This window comes from Harmonia axyridis, chromosome 1 (genome assembly GCF_914767665.1).
Source record: "Harmonia axyridis chromosome 1, icHarAxyr1.1, whole genome shotgun sequence".
Lineage (NCBI taxonomy): Eukaryota > Metazoa > Arthropoda > Insecta > Coleoptera > Coccinellidae > Harmonia > Harmonia axyridis.
The window spans coordinates 2,441,233-2,465,788 of NC_059501.1; the positions used below are offsets into that span (position 1 = coordinate 2,441,233).

General features: G+C 37.3%; 1 protein-coding gene across 9 annotated transcripts in view; it reads right to left on the reverse strand.

Moving 5' to 3' along the window:
- Positions 1-24,556, reverse strand: part of LOC123671604 (poly(rC)-binding protein 3) — a 154,309-nt gene that overhangs the window by 22,109 nt on the left and 107,644 nt on the right. For 5 of the 9 annotated variants that reach the window (XM_045605570.1, XM_045605568.1, XM_045605567.1 and 2 more), the window contains exons 1-4: positions 17,466-17,625; positions 17,054-17,178; positions 3,853-3,909; positions 458-574 (exon numbers count right to left, since the gene is read on the reverse strand). In XM_045605570.1, the coding sequence (XP_045461526.1) occupies positions 458-574; positions 3,853-3,909; positions 17,054-17,125 (246 nt within the window). In that variant the 5' untranslated portion in view covers positions 17,126-17,178; positions 17,466-17,625. The other 4 variants (XM_045605569.1, XM_045605563.1, XM_045605564.1 and 1 more) reach the window with 3 other exon arrangements.

Here is a 24,556-nt window from a genome sequence, read left to right on the forward strand (position 1 = left end):
AGAACCTAAAACTATCTCAAATCATAATGTTTATTCAAAGAAAAATGGGAAATAATGAATATGAATAAATTCAACAAAAGTAATTCTTCGGTAAACTCAACATTCGATAGCATGACAAAGCTAGGTTACTTTTGTATCGGTGTGTAAACCTTCAATTCTGATTCACCGAGTTTTTTTGGTTTTACCTCCATAGTGAATTGAATGGACTGATGTACATCTCACGATAATAAGTCAATATCTATCATTTGATTTGTTATAAAACAATTATTCTCATAAATATCTTATAAAAATCTCAAGAATTTTGTGACTCAGGTTTCATGAAAATTAAAGCAATGTTAGTCAAAAGAATATTTCTTCTAAGTGTCAAAGGAAATCAACTCAGCTCTAATCGGTGCGAATAAAAAAACCATGGACTACAAATTAAATTTAAGCATATTATGTAACTCCCCCGACATACCTCTTCGAACTTCTTGCAGATGAGAGTGAACGCTTTGAATATGGCACCTGTAGATCCTGTCACTGTAACGATTCTTTCGGGGCATGACCCATCTGATATATTTATTTTGGCTCCAGACTGAAAGAGTAGGCAAAGATTAGAAGAAAGAACATTCTTGATTCATATAGTGAGGCATAAACTAGTTTCTGACGAAAATGGCACCAAACAGTATAATAATGGAAACATAAGCATACAATTAGGTTGAACAAAAAGTTTTTCTTGCAGGAATGTTAAAGGTAGAACACCAATTTTGTGATCTCAGTGGTCGTAGAACTTTTGGTGAAAAAGATGGATGGACAAGATTCTGTTTGGATGAAGAAGAAGCCCTACAATATAAATGTCAGCTTATTCTGTAAACATATACATAAACCAATCATTACATCTATACAGGGAGACACAGTTTTGGCTGAGGTTTCTATATAAGCTCTTGGATTTTAGGTTCAAATGTATGCTGCCCCGTTCACATTTGGGCTAATACTGAGATTTATCTACACATACTTTATGTTGCTTTTTGTATTGCTTCTTCCCAAACGAATATACGTTTATAAACATAACCTATTGAACACAAATGACATAAGAAATGACAAAAAATAATGGAGTTTGCTATTCTAACCATTTAAAATTGTATCTCGTTCCTATTCGAAAGCCCTTTATATGCGAATTAACAAAAGACATGAAACTACACATGTTTGTGTGAATAAATTAATTTTTTTCAGAAAGAATAACCAAGAAACGATTACTAAAAAATCCAATACCCGTGGATCACCCAGTATGTAATAAGGGGAGTGGAAAATAATCAGCGCGCTTTATTTAATCACTCCCATTGCTTTCTTTCAGAGCGGTAAATAAAACTCACAACTCCTAAGATAATAGAAAATTAAAGTCAAACATTCACAGAGTGGGAAAACTATCAAAGTCTAAAAGTCCGCTGCGACCCTCTTAACCTCACAGAAAAAAACGCACCAATCAACGAAACGAACTTTTCTCCCCCCCCGAACCAAGCTCCACCCCCAACCACGTCACTCATCTCTCTGACCACTACCGAAAAGTTTAATTCGCCAGATTGCGTCAAGTTTGCCTTTTTTTCGGGCGTCTGGTCCACATCAAAGATATCAGCGGAGGTTGAAGGGCCATTAGACTCTGGGAAAAGTAGTTACTCCGGTCGGACGAGGAGGGAAGTTCACCCCAATTTTTCCGTTTTCCTTTCGGGCGAGGGACTTTGATGACTCAACGGGGGAATATGTGGAATGAGAGTGATTAATAGTAAGCAGGTCGCGGTAAGATGGGGCTCAAGGTCATCGGTACGGCTGGGGAATGAAACAAAACCGTTTGAAGGGGGGGGGGGGCCTACAAAGATCATGAAGAAGTTCTAAAATATCTCAGATTGAATTAATTAATTGTTTTCGACCTTCAGGACAATCTATAGAAGTTATGGAAAAATATGAGTTGAAGTCTGAAGGAATCTGTAATACAATTTGCACACCTTTTAAACGTCAAGTAGGTGTGAGACGCTAATATGCGTTCATAGAGTTGTTTGAACTTGGTCTATAGATACCTACTAGCACATGCAATATTTCACTCAATAGGTACCGGGCATAACAAGTTTAATAACATTTTTTTCTTGAAATTTAGACTTTATTCGTCAACATATAATCATAATTTCTTTCCCTGGAGCACCTTCAGCCGTTGTTGTCGGTGGAGCAGAGTCTGAAATAACATTTATCAAGCCATTGCTTTGCTTGAACAGAACTTTTTCCCATTGAAAAACAGCGTTTTACAAAAAAAAGTAGTTTTATCCATGTTTCAAACAACAATAAATGTAGCTTCACTCAACCTCTAATATCTCGTGCCAGGTGCCTGTGGTCAGGTATTAACTCGGATCTGTTGAAGCTTGGTACTAACGAGAAAAAGTGGTATGGTCCTAGCGATGTCATCTATGAGCCAGGCCAAGGATATTGAGTTATAGAACTCGTCTAGTCGAGTCATAATCGTAATTTTTGTATGTTATGATGAATTTGTTCTATTTCTTCAAAGCCATACTGCTAGGAGCTGATATAATATTCTTTCCATTCGCCATCTGTTCTAAAAAAGGGACCATCTGAAGTAATCTGAATAGTAGATTCCCTGACTTTCAGTTCAGCATGGAAATTGAGAGATATAATGCCTTGTTGTGTCTGGACATTTTGGTAACAAGAAACCCTAATGCCCGCCACTCACGAAGCGTTTCTTCCAGCGTTTGGTAGCTAGCGTCGAAGAGATTCCAGTCAGACAGCTCGGGACACGGCCGTACGACTGTAAATCAGAGTATGAACTTGACTGCCCGACTGGAATCTCTTCGACGCTAGCTACCAAACGCTGGAAGAAACGCTTCGTGAGTGGTGGGCATAAAGACTTATCGTAGACCTTAGTTAGATCACTCGAGTCAAACCTTCTTGGTTCTTGAAATAAGATAGCTTTTTGCCTTTCATACTTATAGTATATCAGAATTATCGATACAAGTGTGCCTAACATCTATCTTTTTTCAGTGGAAGGATGAATTTTGAGAACTGGATGGAGAACCTTTTGCCCAGCTATCGCAAGCTTCTTTATGGAAGTCTTCAACTTCTCAATCTGACCAACAGTGAAGATCATTTAAACGCCTTTTTTAACTATCTCAGTACCCACACCGATAGATATCTGCTACAAGGATTCTAATCACCATCCACAACAAAAACAAGGAATGATCAAGACACTTGTAGAAAGAACCCGACCTAAATGTGAGCCAAAATACATCCGAGAGGAATTGCATTACAAACCTTACATCTTGTTTGTGAAGGCAGGTATTCTGTCAAGCAATAAGGGCTACTACACGATGGTGAATATGGAAACATATGAACATTTCAATAACATCAACGTCTGAGAAGAGTTATCAATTGTTCATAGCGCACCAACAACTAAATCAGCCAGAAGGGTTGGTGTTGAAATCTACAGCCTAGAAACTTCTGGAGATCTCTAGTAGTAGTCTAGATGTAGGCTAAATATCAAGTTTCAAAAATGCGGCTAGAAGAACAGGAATTTTCTAACTATGTTGAAGAACGCTTGGAGGTATGTTTTTGTTCATTTTTCCATCTGACTATATTCAATCCTTCAACTAATCATCCTCTAAGACTTCTGTAACAAGCTACATTGTCCCAATCAGACATAAACATTTCCCAACTTCCTGTCTAGCCATCCTCCCATCTCACCTTTTGAGCAGACACCTATTTCCAAGCTTCAGAGATCGTTACCGACTTTCCGAAGTCGCCCAATCGACAACAAACTTCGCGCAACGTTAAAAAACTGATGAGCTCCCCCATACGGGAGAACCGACTACTTACCTCGGCTCTGAAACTGTTTACGATCTCTCCTTTTTTGCCGATGATGCTTCCCACTTCCTGAAACAAAATTACAAATTAATAGATGTTCAATCTTTCATCGGGCTTCGGGAATGTTTGGGGTTGGGGGAGAAAGAAAAGGCATGGAGGGGGGTGTAGGGGGGGGGTGATCTGAGCCGAAGGCGGGAAAAGTTGGGCAATTCGCCGCCCACGGGATATTAAGCTTTTCGACGTTATATTTCAATGCGTGTCTTTGCTAATATGATGCATGGGATCTCTCTGCGGTCCCGTTTCTCCTTCTGGTAACATCCGTCTTGGAAAAGAAGGATCTTCCGGGAAGGAGGAGGATTTTATGATTCGTGTTATGGATTATTTTGTTATTTGGTTGAAAACGGTAGAAAGTTTCCTCTATGTTTTATTATTTCCTCGTAGAACATTTTGAGTGACTAAAATCATTTTATCTACTCCTATTGAATTATGTATTCTACTCAACTGCTTGCTTTTGAGCATTTAATAGCTTCTATTAACAAGTAACGTGAGTTGTGATTACTCACTGCCATAACTCACTATAATAAATCGGAAAAGATGGCTCTGTGCATCTATACTTCTATTCGGTTGGCCGAAAGGCCAACCAACCAATATTGTTATTGAGGGGAGGAATGTTACTATGACAACAGACTGTCATACAAAATTTTCGGTAATTTTGATTCACTTGTGCAATTATTTACGATAATTTTGACATTTATAGGTAACTTTTGGGGTTGTCAATAAAGTTCTTTCTCTATTCTTGTTTCTTTATTGTTATAGTCGTAGATAATAGAATATTATTCAACTAGCGGTAATGTAGGTCATAACTCACGCAGATGAAGTTTGCACCAGGAGCCGCAGGCGAGTGCTGTAATTCATCAAGTGAGTTATGAACATTACCGCAAGTTGAATACTATACTTTATCTACGACTATTACAATAAATACTAAAATACAAGAATAGAGAAAAAACTTTATCGACAAACTCCAAAACATACCTATAAACGTCAAAATTATCAAAGTGACATTCCTCCCCTCAATGACAATAATGGAATGTTCCCAATCGAATGGAAGCACAGAAGTATAGAAGCACAGATCCATCTTTTCCGATTTATTATAGTGAGTTATAGCAGTGTGTTATTATAACTCACGTTGTTTATCAATAGATACTATTAATTGCTCAAAAGCAGTTGAATAATGAAGATATAATTCAATAGGAGTAGATAACGCATAGTATTCAACTTGCGGTAATGGTCATAACTCACTTGATGAATTACAAACTTCATCTGAGTGACTTATGACCCGTATTACCGTTCGTTGAATACTATACTATTATCTAATTATGTGGTAAATTTGCCATACCTTGAGGAACAATATCGTGCGGGAATATCTCAGTTTCACAAAGATTTCATGTTTATATTTCACTATAATGTGTTGGTACAAATTTGTGATATAAAAAACAGTTCTGTCAACAAACATGTTCAATGCAAAAATCACTTAAGGATATTTATGAAAATATTCCAATAATTTAGATAATATAGATAATAAGTTAGAGAAAATGAAATAATACTAGTACAGAAGGCTCATTCTAACACTAGTTCTCTTCTTCTTTCGGATATAACATTTTTATTGCGGTTTTGTGGTTTTTATTTATCAACAATCCATATTCATTTTATCGTTCATAAGTTATTCTCATAATTCCTGCCAAATGTTTAAGAAAAACATAAACTTCTTGATCGTTCAAATCACCTTAACGGATTTATGACAGTGAGGATTCCTATTCCGATTAAATTTTCACATAAACATTTCAACAAGATGAAAATATGTCATAATTTCCAAGGTTTACATGGAAATTTTGCTGAAACGGCTTTTTGAATGAATTGCTAGAATCAGAGCAATCAAGACATAAACATAACTAACTTAGCGTTATATTATTCATAAACATCTCTTGAATGCATTTGAAACGTCCATTTTATTATCAATAAAACAAACAAAAAAAGTTTTTTGGCATCGATCCGAGGTATTCACGATATAAATCAGAGGTAAATGACTTGACCAATGAGTTTAAATGATTTGAACTTCAGAGAAATGCAAAAAGATACTTTGATCCAGTGCTACACTTTTTAGTTTAATCTTATCAGCTACCGATTACGAGAAAAATTTTTTAACAATTCTCCATTAGTTAATAAGTTGTGATGTATAAGTTAATTTTAAGTTTTGGTACTTCTTTACCCAAAATGTAGCGAATATTGATAAATATCAACATAATCATCACAAAAAAGTACGACTAGAAGAATCCCTGTACCTCGAAAACATATTTATAGGACTTTTTTATAAAAATTATCAAAGGGATCAATAATTCTCCTTTCGGCCTTCAATTTAGGAACACCTGTATAGAAGATGTCTTCTAAATAATATTAGATTATTTTAGATTCAAACAAGCTCATAATTAATATTTTGATAGCTTATACCTAATATGTCTAAGATACTGGTGTGTATTGTACTGATTACCTCAAGGTGGCGGTATACAAAGAACTTACAGTGACTTAATCAAACACAGGGGCGACAGTTCGTTCAAATTGAGTCTAAAAATGGCGAATGGGGAAATAGAACCATAGAAGTTTACGAATATAATTGACTGAACTGACACACGTCAAAATCAAAATTATTAGGCCTGATAGTATTTGATTGTATATAGAACAAATTTATTCAACTAAAGAATACTACAGTGACTCGATACAACAAGCCTTAAATTTTAAATAAATCCCAAAAATCAGGTAGATGGAGTATGTAAACAAAAAGCCGACATATTTAGGCTCAGCCAATCAAAAACGAGACCACACGTGTCGCCACTATGGTTCATTAAGTCTCTGAAAATTATCTAATTATCGACATCATTGTAAATTGTTCATTTGTTCTGTCAAAAGTAGTTGATTCAATCTCAAAATGACATTGACAGAAAGACGACGTGAGCGACACAATAAGAAACGATGAGAAAATCAAATGAAAAGGGACCAATACCATTAAAATCCAAGAAGGTTGTCCCCTTCAAAAGTCTCCAATTTAAACTTAAGGCTTTTCAAGTGTAAATGAGAACACCAGTGTTCTAGACCTCTTATTTATAACCTATGGAATTCATAGGTCGTGTGATATAAAAACTGCCAAATCAAGCAACATCTCCTCATTAGTACTCAAGTAATTTACATATCACGTTTTGTTGCAATTGAAAAAAATCTGAACCCATTCTTGGTTCGATATTCTTTTCCCATCTCACCTAACCTAACTAGTTATCAAAATCCAGCAGTTAAAGACACAACCCTTTACCTTTCGATCCCCCACCCCTCCATATCCAAAACCGATCCGGTTCCTACCTCAACCCCCCCCCCTATACCACCTCCCCCTTCCCAAACCTCTCTAAAACCAATCAAAATCATCGGACAAATCCGTTCCCGCGCGACAACCGGCAGAACGTTTTCGCTTGTTTCGAAAGTGCGAAAGCATGTCGGTCGATCTCGATCGTTTACGGAATATAAAGCGGTCGGTATATACATATATGGAGGTGTAGAAATTCGTAGGATACCTGGACCGCGCTACGCGGTTCCCTAACACAATATTCCGATGATTGAAACCTTTTAGCGGTGTTTCGAATAGGCAGTCCACGCGACAGGAAACTCGCGGGGTCTCGGAACGGTCCCTGAGGTACCCCGACGACGGTGGAGGTGGGTTGTGTTTCAAAGGGGAACTAAATCGGATATTGCAATTGCTTAACATTGTCGAATGAGCCTTCAGTTGTTACCACTGGGTCTAGAACTTTGGGGTGAAGAATAATGTTATACTTCAGTCAACAGGTTATGGGCCCAACCAGCAAAAACCATTCTATTTTTCTTGAAATTCGACTTAGTTCGTCAACTTCAAGAGTGACACGTGTACTTCAAGGCTCCTCTAACTTTTCAATACCTTTCCAAATAGGCCTCAACCATAGAGTACTAAACATACATAGAGGGAGTATACCCAATTTTTAAAAGTCCCCAACGTGATTAGATTACGTTGTCGGATTGTGATATATTTTCAAATCCACAATTTTACTATATCGTTATGAATGTATGTATATTATATTGAATGAAATATATTTAATTGAGTGATTTCCGATTAAAAATGCAAATTTGAATATTTGGAATCCGATATTTTTCCTAATTGTCAATTTCATAACGAGCAGAATATTAATTATTTTCTGTATCTACCTGCTGAAATTCAGATTTGGCAACTATTGCTCTGCTAGTGTCATCTGTTGTTTCACGTCGTTTGGCGCGCTTGGAGCTTGTTTTCTGAATTTTTAATATATTTAGGTATTTATTTCAATATATTTTCAGTTGATATGAAACGTTGATTCACTATGGGACATAAGAAGTGCGTTCTTTGTGAAGAAACTGGCGAATTGAGTGAAATAGCGTATCACTGATACGTTTTCATTTCCGCGCGCTTCATGTCAAATTTGATAGTTCATGTTGGGGACAAAATTTGCTTACTGAAAATGATATAATGCTCCCTCTATCTATGTTTATTACTCTGAGCTCCAGACTCAACTCATGATCCAGAATTTGGACACGCACCTTTTGAAACTAAGAACAAACCAGAAAAAAAAGTGTCAGTGTCATTGGCGGAGCCACATATGCGTCAGACTCTTGACTTATCGAGTAACATGTTACCAACCTCACGAAACGAATAAACAATTGGAAATTTACGACCAGTAACCAGACAAATCCAGGATCATCATCTCTTATCCAGCGTGGTGTGACTCAAATCGAGAGTATCCGGTGCACGAGTACCCTTACACTTGGGGGGCCCGACCGTCCGGCCGCTTAAAAATAGACGGGAGAGACTTCCTAGAGAGAAATTCGCGACGCGTGCTTGCAGGCGACATTTTTCGCAGATAACCGTGCAGCGCGCTGCTATTTCCGACGGTGTTTTGGGTATTTCCACGAGTGAATAATCTCGTTGCTCCAGACGTTTCGGATCTGTCTGTTGGTTTATTATTTTTAATAATAAACTTTTGGAATCGATCGAGGAAATTTTTTTTGATTATCAATGAAATTTTCAGTTCACTTTTCAGGGTCAATTGCTCCATTCAAAAAATAAACATTGCTTATAATTTCTACCGATTGCACTGTTTGATAATTTCCGATGTCTAGCGAAACAGGAGATATGTTTGGCAACATTCCAAAATAACGATGGTGATCATAGAGAAATCATGAATTTCAATTTTCTTGTAACGGGTGTTCATCGGTTCATTCTGCATCTCCAATTCTTGATCAAGTAATGACTTGATCAAGACTCGTGTCAAACGCAGTAAGAATTGGAAGGATCAATGGGAGTGACGCAACAAGCCATTTCAAAATGACTGAAAATACTGGAAATGATTAAAAAACAAGTAAATTGGGTGCTGTAAGAGTTGAAGTTGATAGATGTCGAACGGCATTTGTTTGCTTGTGAACAACTGCTTGCAAAGCAAAGACGGAAGGATTTCTGCTTCGCATTGTGACTGGAGACAAAAAATGGGTTCATAACGATAATCCCAAGCACAGCAACTCATGGGGATATCCCGGCCATGCTTCCACGTCGACGGCCGAACCGAATATTCAGGGTTCCAAGGTCATGCTCATTATTTGGTGGGGCCGGCTCGACGTAGTGTATTATGAGTTGTTAAAATCGACTCAAACAATCTCGGGCGATCGTTATCGAAAGCAATTAATACGTTTGAGCCGAGCATTGAAAGACAAACGGCAGCAATACAACGAGAGACATGATTAAGTGATTTTACAGCATGACAATGCTCAACCCCTTGTTGCGAAAGTGATCAAGACATATTTGGAAACGTTGAAATGGGTAGTCCTACCCCACCCACCGTATTCTCCAGACGTTGCTCCCCCGGCCTAAGACTTGTTTCGACCAATGGCACACGGCCTGACTGACCAGCACTTTCGGTCTTATGAAGAAGTAAAAAATTGGATCACTTCAAAAGATGACCAGTTTTTTCAAAGCGGGTTTCGTACGCTGCCCGAAAGATAGGGAAAGTAGTGGCTAGCGATGGACCATACTTTGAATCATAAATGTATAACCAGTTTTTTACAGTGAAGCCTCGAATTTCGGAAAAAAAAACGGCGGAAGCAAAGTTGTACGCCTATGTATATAATCTTTTTTCTCTTAGAATTATCAAAAAATATCTTTCCTTTGTATATCCAATTCAGAAACACCCTGTATTGTGCCGAAGTTGTTGTGGAAAAGCACGTCGAATTTCACACTATGTTCTATAATTTTCCTGAGTAAAACCGTTTGACAAAATGAAAAAAATTTATCGAACACGGAGGACCAGAACCCAGGTCGTCTGCGCCAAAAATTCTCGTGTTTGTCACTAAGATATGGTCTTTTCAAGTGATGTGAATGCTTAATGACGATAATCATATAAAAATTATACAGAGTATTGGTGAATAAGTGCCACAAACTTCAGAGAATGATTTTGTATGAAGAAGTAATGACAGTTTTCCATATCATAGAAATATATTATACGAAAGTTTGAAGGCTATGTCAAGTCACGGTGACATTCGACAATACGTCAAAGTTCTCGATGGAAAATATGCATACAAAATTGGCATTATGTAATCCATTGGAAATCCCGGAATAATCGCGAATGCGAGCATTTTTCAAGCCATAATAGGGCCGAAAACCGTGCCCTGCGCTCGTTATCTATCGACCAGAACGAAAGGACTCGTTATTTATTCAATCTCCTCTCTCTGAAAAGACCCCGCTTCATTTCCTGCCCGAAAACCCGAAATTTCGTCTCTCTCTCCGAAGCCAATAACAACCGAAGACGGGCGTCCTGAAGATGGCCCGCGGGGTAGGAAACGCGGCCCGTTACGGTCCTGGAGGGCGGGCCGCGGGCGACAACCCGTTCCCGCGTCTCGGCGGCGGTTCGCCATCCCCCGCCGCCCCCACGCTCGCGAAATTAGAAGAGAAAAGTAGTCGGCCGTGTGTATCGTCGTTACACCGCTACTTATGTTATGGGATTAAAATATCTTTTCAAGAAACCTTACTGGCTTAACCCTGTTTGTATAATTATGTTACAGCCGTCGTCGTGTTCATAAGTCGATCCCCGAATTCGGTTACGCTGATTGAGGGAAAACCCACAGGTTTTCCCCCATGGAAAATGCGAGAAGGGTGAAACGGTAGAGATTTCCGGGGACTTGGGGATTTTTACGTCGGCTTGGCAACGTTGCTATAAGAGTGTCCACCCTCAATAACTCAACAAAGAATTAGAATTTGTGAAAACGCTCAGACAGGTCGATTTTTGATGACAGGGAGACATGATCTGGAATACAAAGCTTGTTTCTACTAACGGGTGTTTTTTTTTTTCGAGGTATATAACTTCAAGTTGGCATTTCTGTTCAAGATGGCGACCGATTTAACAGCTGTCAAGTAATTTATTCTCAGTTTGGTTTGGCAATTCATCAAAAATAGACTCGGGCCTGAACAACGCTTGCAAATAGTGCAATTTTATTTCGAAAATAATGGTTCTGTGCGGAATACGTATCGCGCACTACGTCCATTCAATTTTGTTTAGCGATGAAGCGCACTTCTGGTTGAATGGCTACGTCAACAAACAAAACTGCCGCATTTGGAGTGAAGCTAATCCTCAAGTGTATGTCGAAACACCGTTACATCCAGAAAAACTGACTGTTTGGTGCGGTTTATGGGCTGGTGGAATCATTGGTCCGTACTTCTTCAAAAACGATGATGGCCAGAACGTTGCAATCAATGGTGATCGGTATAGAGCCATGAGTACTAACTTTTTCATTCCTGAATTGAACAACCATAATGTCCAGGAGCTGTGGTTCGCAACATGTCCCACAGCTCGTGCAACAATCGATTTATTGAAAGACACTTTTGGTGACCGCCTAATTTCACGTTTTGGACCAAGATCTCGTGATTTAACACCGCTAGACTACTTTCTGTGGGACTATGTAAAGTCATTGGTCTATGCGGATAAGCCACAAACCCTTGACCATTTGGAAGACAACATTTGCCGTGTTATTGCCGATATACGGCCACAAATGTTGGAAAAAGTAATCGAAAATTGGACGTCCAGATTGGACTACATCCGAGCCAGCCGTGGCGGTCATATGCCAGAAATCATATTTAAAATGTAATGCCACAAGATTATCTTGCGGATAAATAAAATTCATGTCAATCGAATAATCCATCGTTGTTTTATTGCAATTTAAAGTTCTATAGCTCTAAAAAAACACCCTTTATTTCGTAAACAAAGCGTTTAAGGGCCCATATTTATAGGTTTTCTTTTTCTTAAAACGATCTAAGGAATTTGCCAGTTACAATTTGATTGAAAAAAATCGCGTCTGTTTCGATGCGCCTATCCTCCGTCGATCCTCCTCGGGGAAGGTGTCAGATAAACGGCTCGTTTTTCCGGCCGATCTGGAACGTTTTGGCAAACGCGTGTTGCCGCCGTCCCAGCCGACTCGGATCGATCTATAATTAAACCGTTCTTAATTGGCAGACCGACATTGTCCCGATAATGAACAAGACGGCCGAATGTAAGAAATGACGAAATCGGATGTCGATTCGCATTTGTCATCGGCGTGTAACGCGCGCGAAACGGAAAACGACCCGGAGGAATTTTAAGAGACTTGGTCGAGATCCAAGAAAACGTTACACGATTTATCTGCTCGGAAGCGCTCTCGGCGAGTTATAGACGATATTTAAGGAGATCTTTATTGTACGTTTGTTGTCTCGTAAATCGTTCGAATTAAATCATAATACAGGGTGTTCAGCCGTTGACGTGAAGCCCTGTTGCGGTTAGCGCTGATATTTAATTTTTTTTTCGATACTGTTATCCTCAGAGAGTAATAAACATAGTTAGAGGAAGCATATGTAATTTTCAGTAAGCAAATTTTGTCCCCAATATGAACTATCAAATTTGAGATAGAGCGCGCGGAAATGAAAACATATCAGTGATACGATATTTCACTCAATTCGCGAGTTTCTCCACAAAGAACGCACTTCTTATGTCCTATAGTGAATCAACGTTTCATATTGACTCAAAATATATTGAAATAAATACCTAAATATATCAGAAATTCAGAAAACAAACTTCAAGCGCGCCAAACGACGTGAAACAACCGATGACACTAGGAGAGCAAAAGTTGCCAAACCTTGCTTTTCAGCAGGTAGATACAGAAAATAATAAATATTCTGCTTATCATAAATTCGACAACTAGGAAAAATATCGGATTCCAAATATTCAAATTTGCATATTTAATCGGGAATCACTCAAATGAATATATTTCATTCAATATAACATACATTCATACCGATATTGTAAAATTGTGAATTTGAAAATATCGGGTGTTTTTTTCGAGGTATATAACTTTAAGTGCGCATTACTGTTCAAGATGGCGACCGATTTAACAGCTGTCAAGAGATTTATTCTCAGTTTGGTTTGGCAATTCATCATTAATAGACTCACGCCTGAACAACGCTTGCAAATAGTGCAATTTCATTTCGAAAATAATGGTTCTGTGCGGAATACGTATCGCGCACTACGTTCATTAGCGATGAAGCGCACTTCTGGTTGAATGGCTACGTCAACAAACAAAACTGCCGCATTTGAAGTGAAGCTAATCCTCAAGTGTAGGTCGAAACACCGTTACATCTAGAAAAACTGACTGTTTGGTGCGCTTTATGGGCTGGTGGAATCATTGGTCCGTACTTCTTCAAAAACGATGATGGCCAGAACGTTACGGTCAATGGTGATCGATATAGAGCCATGATTACTAACTTTTTCATTCCTGAATTGAACAGTACCATGATGTCCAGGAGCTGTGGTTCCAACAAGACGGCGCAACATGTCACACAGCTCGTGCCACAATCGATTTATTGAAAGACGCGTTTGGTGACCGCCTAATTTCACGTTTTGGACCTGTGAATTGGCCTCCAAGATCTTGTGATTTAACACCGCTAGACTATTTTCTGTGGGGTTATGTAAAGTCATTGGTCTATGCGGATAAGCCACAAACCCTTGACCATTTGGAAGACAACATTAGCCGTGTTATTGCCGATATACGGCCACAAATGTTAGAAAAAGTCATCGAAAATTGGACGTCCAGATTGGACTATATCCGAGCCAGTCGTGGCGGTCATATGCCAGAAATCATATTTAAAATGTAATGCCACAAGATTATCTTGCGGATAAATAAAATTCATGTCAATCGAATAATCCATCGTTGTTTTATTGCAATTTAAAGTTCTATAGCTGTAAAACAAAACACCCTTTATATCACAATCCGACAACCTAATCTAAACATGTTGGGGGACATGTAAAAATTATGTATACTCCACCTATCTATATTCATTACTCTATAACTCCGTCAGAGCTACATATCTAATTGTTTGGAAATACACAGGATGTACCCAAAAAATTGTAAATGATGAAAAAGAAAATTATTTTTCTTATGGAACACCCTATTTTTAATTGAATGCATGAAATAAATGAACCAAGTTCAACATACCCTTTTCGAGATCTTTCGATTCCCCTAAATTAGAGTACCTAATGACTTCTAAATGAATACAGTCATAATATCATCTAAGTGGAGCATTTTTGAGAAATTGGGTTATATGTTTGAGTCCCTCATTTCTAAGATTCTATTTTTATTTAGAATAACGCCGTTGCATGGTATCATCAAATTACAATACTATGATATCACTATGAATACATGGCAAAATATGAGAATACATCATTATCATTTCCTACAAAATACTTTCAGGTAATTTAGACTGAATCATTTTTGAGCACTCCTTCTAGCACCCCTCTTCCCTCAAAGAAATGTTGAAAAGGAATTATTTAAATGTCTGCATCTACTCCCTTTATTCAAATAATAGGATTTTATCTCTGTTCCGCTCATTAAATATCTACTCTATGAAGACGTATCGTTGCCAAGACTTTATAGCAATAAGTAAGAAAGGGTCTTAATTATTATTAATGATGAAATGATTTTTTTTTGAGTTATCATATTAAATAATTAACTTCTTCATAAAACTAGAATAACCCTTTGTAAGGGTACTACTGAATTTCAAGATAAAATAGTGACAAGGCTCACAATGTCAATATTAAAAATAACACTAAACATCAATCATTTAATAAATGTGAGAAAATAATTTTTCTCATCGGGAGATCTAATTGTTAATTTTTATATTCATATAATTCATACTAACAATCAAAATATTTTTATATTTACTTTGAAGATTAGTAATAACGTAGAAAAGGTATGGATACATTGACCTACGATTAAATTTGGTAGTTTTCCTATATCTATATTAAATTGTTATAATGCCAATGAAAGTGATATTACGACTTACGATTGAGATCTGAAGCATTTGAAAGGGCATTGAAATTCTTTTTCATAGTACTCAAAGCATTGCAGAAAAATATTTACATTGAAAAACTACATTTTTCACAATCATTTCAATGATTATTATTATACATTTACCATAATTTGTATCGTTCAAACTATATTTACAAGTGGAATACACTATGATTTATTTTAAATTCGTTATGTATCTCGAAGAAGGAAATATGTATTTATTTCATTAAGAAAAGAATATTTCACTAGTATATCGGGTGTCCCAAGGTGAGTGGCCTATTAGATTATAATGGAAACTATTGATGGTAAAGATTTCAAATTTTGTAGATAGATATTTGGCCATATAAGGTACATTTTTAAAATACATTCACATTTCCAGTGTTGCCGGATGAACGACAATTTGGCAACAACTTTGTTATTTTGAATGGGACATCCGGTATTTCTATTTTTTTTATGATACTCCATAAAATATTAAATCTATTCACTCTTATTTTTTCATCCCTATCTTCAACGGTTTTTGAGTTATTAATTATTTTTCGAAATTTTAGATCAAATTGGCGTATTAAGAAAATGACTCTAGTTCGCTCAATATTTGAGATTTAAGTCAGAAATTTTGCAAGTCGTTAGATATTGATCTGATCTGTGTCACTGCATTTGAATTATGGTCGTCAATAATACAGGACGGACCAAAAAAAATCATCATTTGCCAAGTTACAAAATTGTAAAAAGTCTATTTTTTCAAATTAGACATCTAGTATATTTTTCAATTTTTGGAATCAGTACAACACACTCTACAATTTTTCTATTCACGTCCCTATACCTATCTCAACTGGACTCCGAGTTATATGCGTTTATTAGAACTCACATTGATTCAATAAGCGTTAATTTCTTTTGTATTGTTATTTTCTCTATGTCGTTCATAGATCGATATATCAATGAATCAGTTCAATCCATAAATGTCAAAATAAACAATTATTGCCTAACAGGTGTTTTGTTCCGAGGTTTTTCTATAAATAATGGCTCAAGAAAGATATATACATATAACGCATATAACTCGGAATCCAGTTGAGATAGGTATAGGGACGTGAAAAGGAAAATTGTAGAGTGTGTTGTACTGATTCCAAAAATTGAAAAATATACTAGGTGTCTAATTTGAAAAAATAGACTTTTTTACAATTTTGTAACTTGGCAAATGATGATTGTTTTTGGTCCGTCCTGTATTATTGACGACCATAATTCAGAAGCAGTGACACAGATCAGATCAATATCTAACGACTCGCAAAATTTCTGACTTAAATCTCAAATATTGAGCGAACTAGAGACACTTTCGTAATACGCCAATTTGATCTAAAATTTCGAAAAATAATTAATAACTCAAAAACCGTTAAAGATAGGGATGAAAAAGTAAGAGTGAATAGATTTAATATTTTATGGAGTATCATAAAAAAAATAGAAATACCGGATGTCCCATTCAAAATAACAAAGTTGTTGCCAAATTGTCGTACATCCGGCAACACTGGAAATGTGAAATTATTTTAAAAATATACCTTACATGGCCAAATATCTATCCACAAAATTTGAAATCTTTACCATCAATAGTTTCCATAATAATCTAATAGGCCACTCACCTTGGGACACCCGATATACAAATACATTGCTAGGCTTCGAGAGGAACTATAAGTCAGTGTTTAATCAATTATTACAAGCATGTGAAACAAGGTTTGATGTAACAAACAAAGCATTTTCTTACCTTTCCTTGCATAATAAGTCGAATGGTGAGTGTGACATTGGGTTCATCTTTATGCGGCATATCCAAATCCATTTTGAGTTATTGAGCAAAGGTCAGGGCAAAGGGATAGGAATTGTAGTTGTGATCTGAAAAAGAAATAAACATTCAAACAAAGGTTCATGCTATACATAGGCTGAAAATGGCGCAATAATAAATATGAAACAAACATATATTCAGTAATGCCTTAAGAAATCCTTGAAACACGTGGTGCTAGGTAAGTTTCTATTCAGATTACCTTAGCGAAAACAAGTTAACAAAAATGCTGAAATTGCAAATGCTAAAAATTCGACTAGATCAAACATAACCTTCGAAACGAGCTTGTGTCGAAGAATTCGCAACAACGTTGGACGCTATATTTCAATGATTTACTCACGTGTATTTTGTACGAAGATAATTATCGACAACAACCACTCCACTTTTGTTTGAGTCTGCAGATTTACCACTTCCAGGACGAAATCAAACAATTACACTTTACAGTCTCTTTCTAATGCTTTAGAAACTGAATCGACGCAGTAGTATTTGTCCGGCATGCTCAAAGAAATGTCATGCGGATCACAGAATACGATTACAGAATACAGAATCGAAAACGTTTTCACAGGTCTGCGTGGTAGAGCGGCTTAACCGACAGGACCGCATCTAGCACAATATGAATTGCGAATATTCAGATCCGACCAATTGATTCACTCTAAGTGGAATGCGATAATGGAAATCGGATTCGAAAACATGACGGATGTTGAAGAGAAAATGAATCACAATAAATAATGTCAAATTCAATCGTAATATTTCTTTTGACCCTGGGTGAAACATAATATTTCGAGGAAACTTATGCTTCTTACTAATTTCTTTTATCAATTTTTTTTTTCTGATAAACTGTTCTGGCTCAAACGATATTTGGGAATTGGGGTGTTTTATCCCTCTTTTCAACACCCACTTTTTGAAGTAGTTTTGATTTCTTATGTTTCTTTTGGATATGATATGATTTTATTTTTTTCTTGGGGTGCTGAATCCAAATCTGAGGTTTTCTACTGAAGTTTCGAGGTGAAACATCGAAAAAGTAGAAAAAAGGTGACAAATTTTATTTTTTGGCGTTTTTTGCGTATAACTCGAAAAATATCAATTTTTGTCGATGACTTTTCTATCCAAAAATTTCCCTTGAGTACTCTATTGTATAAATACTAGGTGGCATTATTTGCTCCATAAATTTATAGAAATGAATACAAAGAAATAAACTAAATTTCAAAAAATTAATTTTGAAAATGCTTTTTTTTTGAACTGATGATGGCTTTATAGTTTAAACCCATCAGGATTATATTGGAAAAGGAACTCATCGAGTAGAAGGCATACCATTAATAATAAATTGAAGTTTTAGAGTGGAAAAAGTTGGTTTTTGTAGACAGATGAAATACGCTAGTATTAATTCAACTATCGTTTGAATCAGAACGGTTCATCGGAGAAAAAACCCTAGTGAAAGAAATTTGTAGGAACTATTTTGTGTTTGTATGCTAAGGCCATTTACGAAAAATTGATATTTTTCGTGTTATATGCAAAAAACCGAAAAAATTAAATTTTTACGTTTTTTTAATTTTATTCAACGTTCCGTCACGGAATTTTGATGGTAAACTTCAGATTCAGAATCAGCACCCCCAAAAAAATATCAAATCGAAAAAATCAACACTACTCCAAAAAGTGGGTTTTTGCCAAGACAGATACACAAATTTTCAACTGAATTTTGAGCCAGAACGGTTATCGGACAGTAAAACATAATGAAGAAAAATTTATAGGAAATTTTATATACTTTATTTTTGTAAAGGAAGTTCATTCACAAAAATCGATATTTTCCGAATAATATGCCAAAACCGCCAAAAAATGCAATTTTTCGTATTTTTTCCCTTTTTTTTAATGTTCCGTCACGAAATTATGGTGGCAAACCATAGATTCGGATTCAGCACCACAAAAAAACATATTCAATTGGAGAAATCAAAACTACCTCAAAACTTTCATGTGAAAATCACACATTGACTGGACTAATAGCAGCATGTCGAAAAAAAAATTTCACTGACGTTAAATGAGTTTTCTTTATTCATGGGCCAATTGTACTAACGTAACTTAATATACGAGGCGTGTATTTAAAGTAAGGTCTCCAAGGCCATTGTATCGCCGCAAGTTACGCTAGATGAAATCCGGCAACACTGTTGTATACGTTAGGCCCCCCTCCACCAATCGACACCTGGTGGTCGGTGGAAGTGCCGGTTGTTGCTCCCGCCAGGTACGAGTTACGTTCAGTCATTAAGTTTTTGCACTAAAAAAAAACTTCACCTATAGAAATTCATCGTCAATTGGAAGAAGTGTATGGTGAGAATTGTATGGACATGAAAAACATTCGAAAATGGTGTAGAGAATTTTCTGCTGGCTGACTAAACGTTCACGACGAGGAGCGCAGCGGCAGGCCGTCACACTCGGACGAAACAGTGCGGAAAGTTGAGGCGCTTGTGCTGAAAGATCGCAGGTTGACTCTCAATGAGTTGGCCGAAAAACTCGAAGATTTGTGCAGTAGTGACTCTATTCATTCATCTAGGAGGAATGAAGTTTGCGAACGATGAAGAAGTGCATGAAGCGGTCATTTCGTTTTTGCGCGAGGCGGCGGGATCGTGGTTCGAGAAGGGGATACAAAAGTTTGTCGTACGAATGAGGAAGCTCATCGAAGCGACTGGCGAATAAGTAGAAAAATAGCTTAGATTTCAAGCTTTACAGCAATGTACAAAACTGTGATGTGAAAAAAATAAATGAAGACCTTACTTTAAATACACGCCTCGTAGATATATCCAGCGCCGAATATCTCCTGACTTCACTTCAGTGCTTCCCTAATTTTTTTTCTGAGGAATATTTATGGAAACTGAAAATAATCACTTTTCATGTGCTCTAAACATCTTTAAATGATTTAGGAGGGTTTGAAAAATCTGTCGAATAATCTCTGGACCCCCTTTTCCCAAATACCCGCCAACAAGCCATTTAGCATAAGCGCGCGGCCGTTCGTCTTCCCTTCTAATCCCCAACGCCCGGGCGTCTTCCTGCGACCCCCCCCTCCTAAACACCACGGCCGAGAATTATTGCCGCCAATATTTTTCTATTAGGGCGTTAAACGGCATCGTTAACCTGCCCCCTCTCCCCCACTGCTATGCCCGCCGCTGTAAAAATATTACGACGGACTAATACCTGGCTTTAATTTAATTTGGGAATGTCAGAATTTCGCGGGCGGGCGGTAAAGCAATCTCGGGACGGCACTAATATAGGGCAGTCTCCTACAATGAGAAATTCTCCTTAATATATTTCAGTTATCCGAATATTAAATTCGAAAAATGCGCTTCTTTGCACGGAGGGAGGTTGCGCGGGGAATGCCGGCTATTCGATATTGAGATAATGTGGATGTTTCTCCGGAAGGGATGCTCCGACCCCGGTATTTCGGGCGAACAGGGATGGTTTGTCCTAAATTGTGAATACAAGAGTTTTCTTCGACCGAAAATGGCGGATGCGCCGAGGAGAATTCTAATAGAACGCTGTTAGAGTTTTTGGCGGATGCGCTGAACAAAAGCGTTATTGAGTTCGCTGGGATCCTGTGGAATTGTCGGCTTGAATAAATAACTAACTTCTTCAAACAATGCTGACAAGTTACGACTTCATTATGGAACTTACATTGTGGCTAGTTTTACTCTTGGAGTTATTATTCTAGATATCTTTTATGCATGATATTAAAATGGGGAAAGCACTGAATTGAAGTCAGGGGCTTTTGAGTCACTTGTTTTATGAGACAATTGTGCCCTCGAACGTCATATAACGTAAAATAACTAAATATATGCTTAGTCCCGGGAAGAATGCGACAAACGGATACCATGACTGAAGGTGATCATGGAGGACTCGTATCTAGAGGTTTCAATCGCCTATGTGCGTTTGGGATATACAGGGTGATGTTCATCTCATGAGTGAAATTTGACAGTTCAATAACTCTTTAATGGTGGATTTATGCACCGTACCTAAGAACTGAGGACTAAGAACTATGAACTAAGAACTAAACCTAAGAATTCAGTGGCGTTTATGCACTCTCTTGTTAGTTCTTAGTTAAGGCATGCGCACGTGCTCGAACTACTTTCTATTTGTTCTATACTTTGATGTTTGACGTTGATATTTATTGTGAAAAAATTAAATTTGATTTTTTCAAATACACATAATACTTTTCATCGATATACACGAATAAAGAACATAAAATGATATACTCGTTAATATTGAAATTCCATGCGGCGCACGTGCACTTCTATATTTTACCTGAGCCCTTAGTTCTTAGTCAACTGTTGGCCTGCTAGTGTTACGGTGGATTTATGCACCGTACCTAAGAACTAAGGACTAAGAACTAAGGACTAAGAACTATGAATTAAGAACTAAACCTAAAAATTCAGTGGCGTTTATGCACTCCCTTGTTAGTTCTTATTAAGGCATGCGCACGGACTAGGAAAATTCAAGACTTTTTAGTTCTCCTGTCAGTGTTTGGAATCCAAACAAACAAATTGTCATTCAAATTAGTACGTTGTAGTTGAAAAAATTGGCTTATTTTGATAAATAAGATTATTTAAGGAACGATTTCAATATTAATTGATAGACAGAAGGCACGAGATTAATGCCATTAAGTTCGAACTTGAAATTCAACTAATAAACACGGCTTTTTACAAAATCTGGAGAATGATATAGGATTCAAACTTACTGGTATTAACCTCGTTCCTTCTATCTATCAATCAATACTGAAAGCGTTCTTCAAATACTCTTATTTAGGAAAATAAGCCAATTCCTTCAACGACACCGTACTAATTTGAATGACAATTTATTTGTTTGGATTCCGAACACTGACAGGAAAACCAAAAATGGCGGTGTGTGACGTCACACTAATGGAACTTTCATATCGATCTTGTATTATTCGAAATGGTGGATGCGCTGCGTTCAAATCTCAATTCTTTTTTTGGCGAATGCGCCAATAACTTTATAGTATTACGATATACCATCATCTTGACGTTACAAAAGCATACGTTCCTGTTACAAAACCCGCCTTGTAGTCGATAGCAAATCTGAAGCGAAGGTGAAACAACATATTTTCCCGAGAGAGAGAGTGTGTAGTTTGGAAAAGTTGATGAGGCGTGCCGACAACAACAGATCCGATCCGCTGCGTTCGAAACATGGAAATTTCATTTCGCCGTTGTTTTTCCACTTGACTATTCGCCTCTCCAATATCGTAGGCGGCGAACGTGCTTCGCCGCGGCATGCTATTTACTGCATTTTCCTCTCGCTGATCGAATGAAACAGCCATTTCACCGCGAAAGGGCCAATATGATGTAGTTTCGGCGAGAGCGTTTCGAAGATTGAATAAGATGTGGATACCGCAAAAACAATTTGAATCTGATCAAAGAGCGCGAGGACTTGGTCTGGAGAGGTCTTTTTGTCTTTTTCTTTTATTTGTGTTATTGAACCTTTCGAGTGGTTCTGGGATTTTTTTTTACATTTTACGTTGTGTTATAGTAAAGGGTGTTTTTTTAGAGCTATAGAACTTCAAATTGCAATAAAACAACGATGGATTATTCGATTGACATGAATTTTATTTATCCGCAAGATAATCTTGTGGCATTACATTTTAAATATGATTTCTGGTATATGACAGCCACGGCTGGCTCGGATGTAGTCCAATCTGGACGTCCAATTTTCGATGACTTTTTCCAACATTTGTGGCCGTATATCGGCAATAACACGGCGAATGTTGTCTTCCAAATGGTCAAGGGTTTGTGGCTTATCCGCATAGACCAATGACTTTACATAGCCCCACAGAAAGTAGTCTAGCGTTGTTAAATCACAAAATCTTGGAGGCCAATTCACAGGTCCTAAACGTGAAATTAGGCGGTCACCAATCGTGTCTTTCAATAAATCGATTGTGGCACGAGCTGTGTCACATGTTGCGCCCTCTCCATATATTCCAACATGAAAAAAAAAATAGTACAAGAAATGGAAGGTCCATCGTACATAAAACAGACATGATATCGATTTTTAAATTTTTGACTCTTTTTAATCAACGTTATCATCATAAAAACATGTCCAAATCCCCCCTACTTCATCACAGATTCCCTTTAATTTTCTCATCCGTCTTTTCTATTCAGAACCCCATTACAAGAAATACATTAACTTACGTCCGACGAGAAAGCCATCCTTTCAGAATCCACGCCATTCAGAACCACGAAAGAACCCCCCAAATCCAAATCATCTCTAAATATAACCCCTCTTCATATATCCCAACAAGAAAAAAAAAAGACCCCAGAAGAAGTGGAAATCCCATCGTACAACTCATCAGCGTAATTGATTCAACGTAACCGGGACCTATCCCGGATCGATATCCCCAAATTCCGGAATCGTAGGGCAATTAAACTTCTAATTCCATCGAAAGAAGAGATACGAGCAACTTTACCCACCCCTTCGGCCCCCCCAGGGGCACCCGCCCCAGAACTTTAATAAACGTAGTGTGCGACGGACAGACGCTTATTTCTACGGCTTTGTTGGGCGTTTTGATACGGTGCACCGACTCGAGAAGTTAATAATCGGGGATAGTAAGTTGCTAACTAATTATCGGCGCTCAAATTGAAATTTTCCGTAGTAGGCGATGGTGCGCTTTTTGAGCCGCGAACGGGAGTTGAAAATCGATAAAAAGTCGTTTCGAGGTGGCAGATTGTGGAATATTGGGAGACGTTTGTGTTTGAGATGTACCTACTTTCGAAGTTTTAGGGGAAATCCGCTAGAGGGAGTCGCAGTTACGTTGAATGTACAGTGACTCAATAAACCACAGGGGCGGCACTTGTGGTCTCATTTTTGATTGGCTGAGGCTTAATATGTCGGCTTTTTGTTTATATTTTCCTTTCCCCTGAATTTTGGGATATATTCAAAATGTAAGGCCCATTTTATTCAGTCACTGTAATATTCTTCATTCAAATAAATTTGTTCTATATACAATCGATACAATCGAATACTATTAGGCCCAATAATTTTGATTTTGACGTGTGTCAGTTCAGTTCAGTGAATTGTTTTCTTAAGGTTTCTGGTTCTATATCCCAATCCTCCATTTTTAGGCACACTTTGAACGAATTGTCGCCACTATGTTTAATTAAGTCACTATAGTTTAATGTATTATGTCCATATGGTCATGTATTATGTCCATATGGTCGTGTTGTAGAGACGGAATATTATTATTTATTTGTTTATTTATCGAAATATATCCTATAGGCTGAGGTCTTATAACTATTATAATTAATAATGAAAATGGAAAAAAATGTAGGACTTCCCATTTCAATGTTTCTAACTGTCGTACCACTTTCGCAACATGGGGTCGAGAATTGTCATGATGTAAAATCACTTTATCATGTCTTTAACTCTATTGCGTCCGTTTGT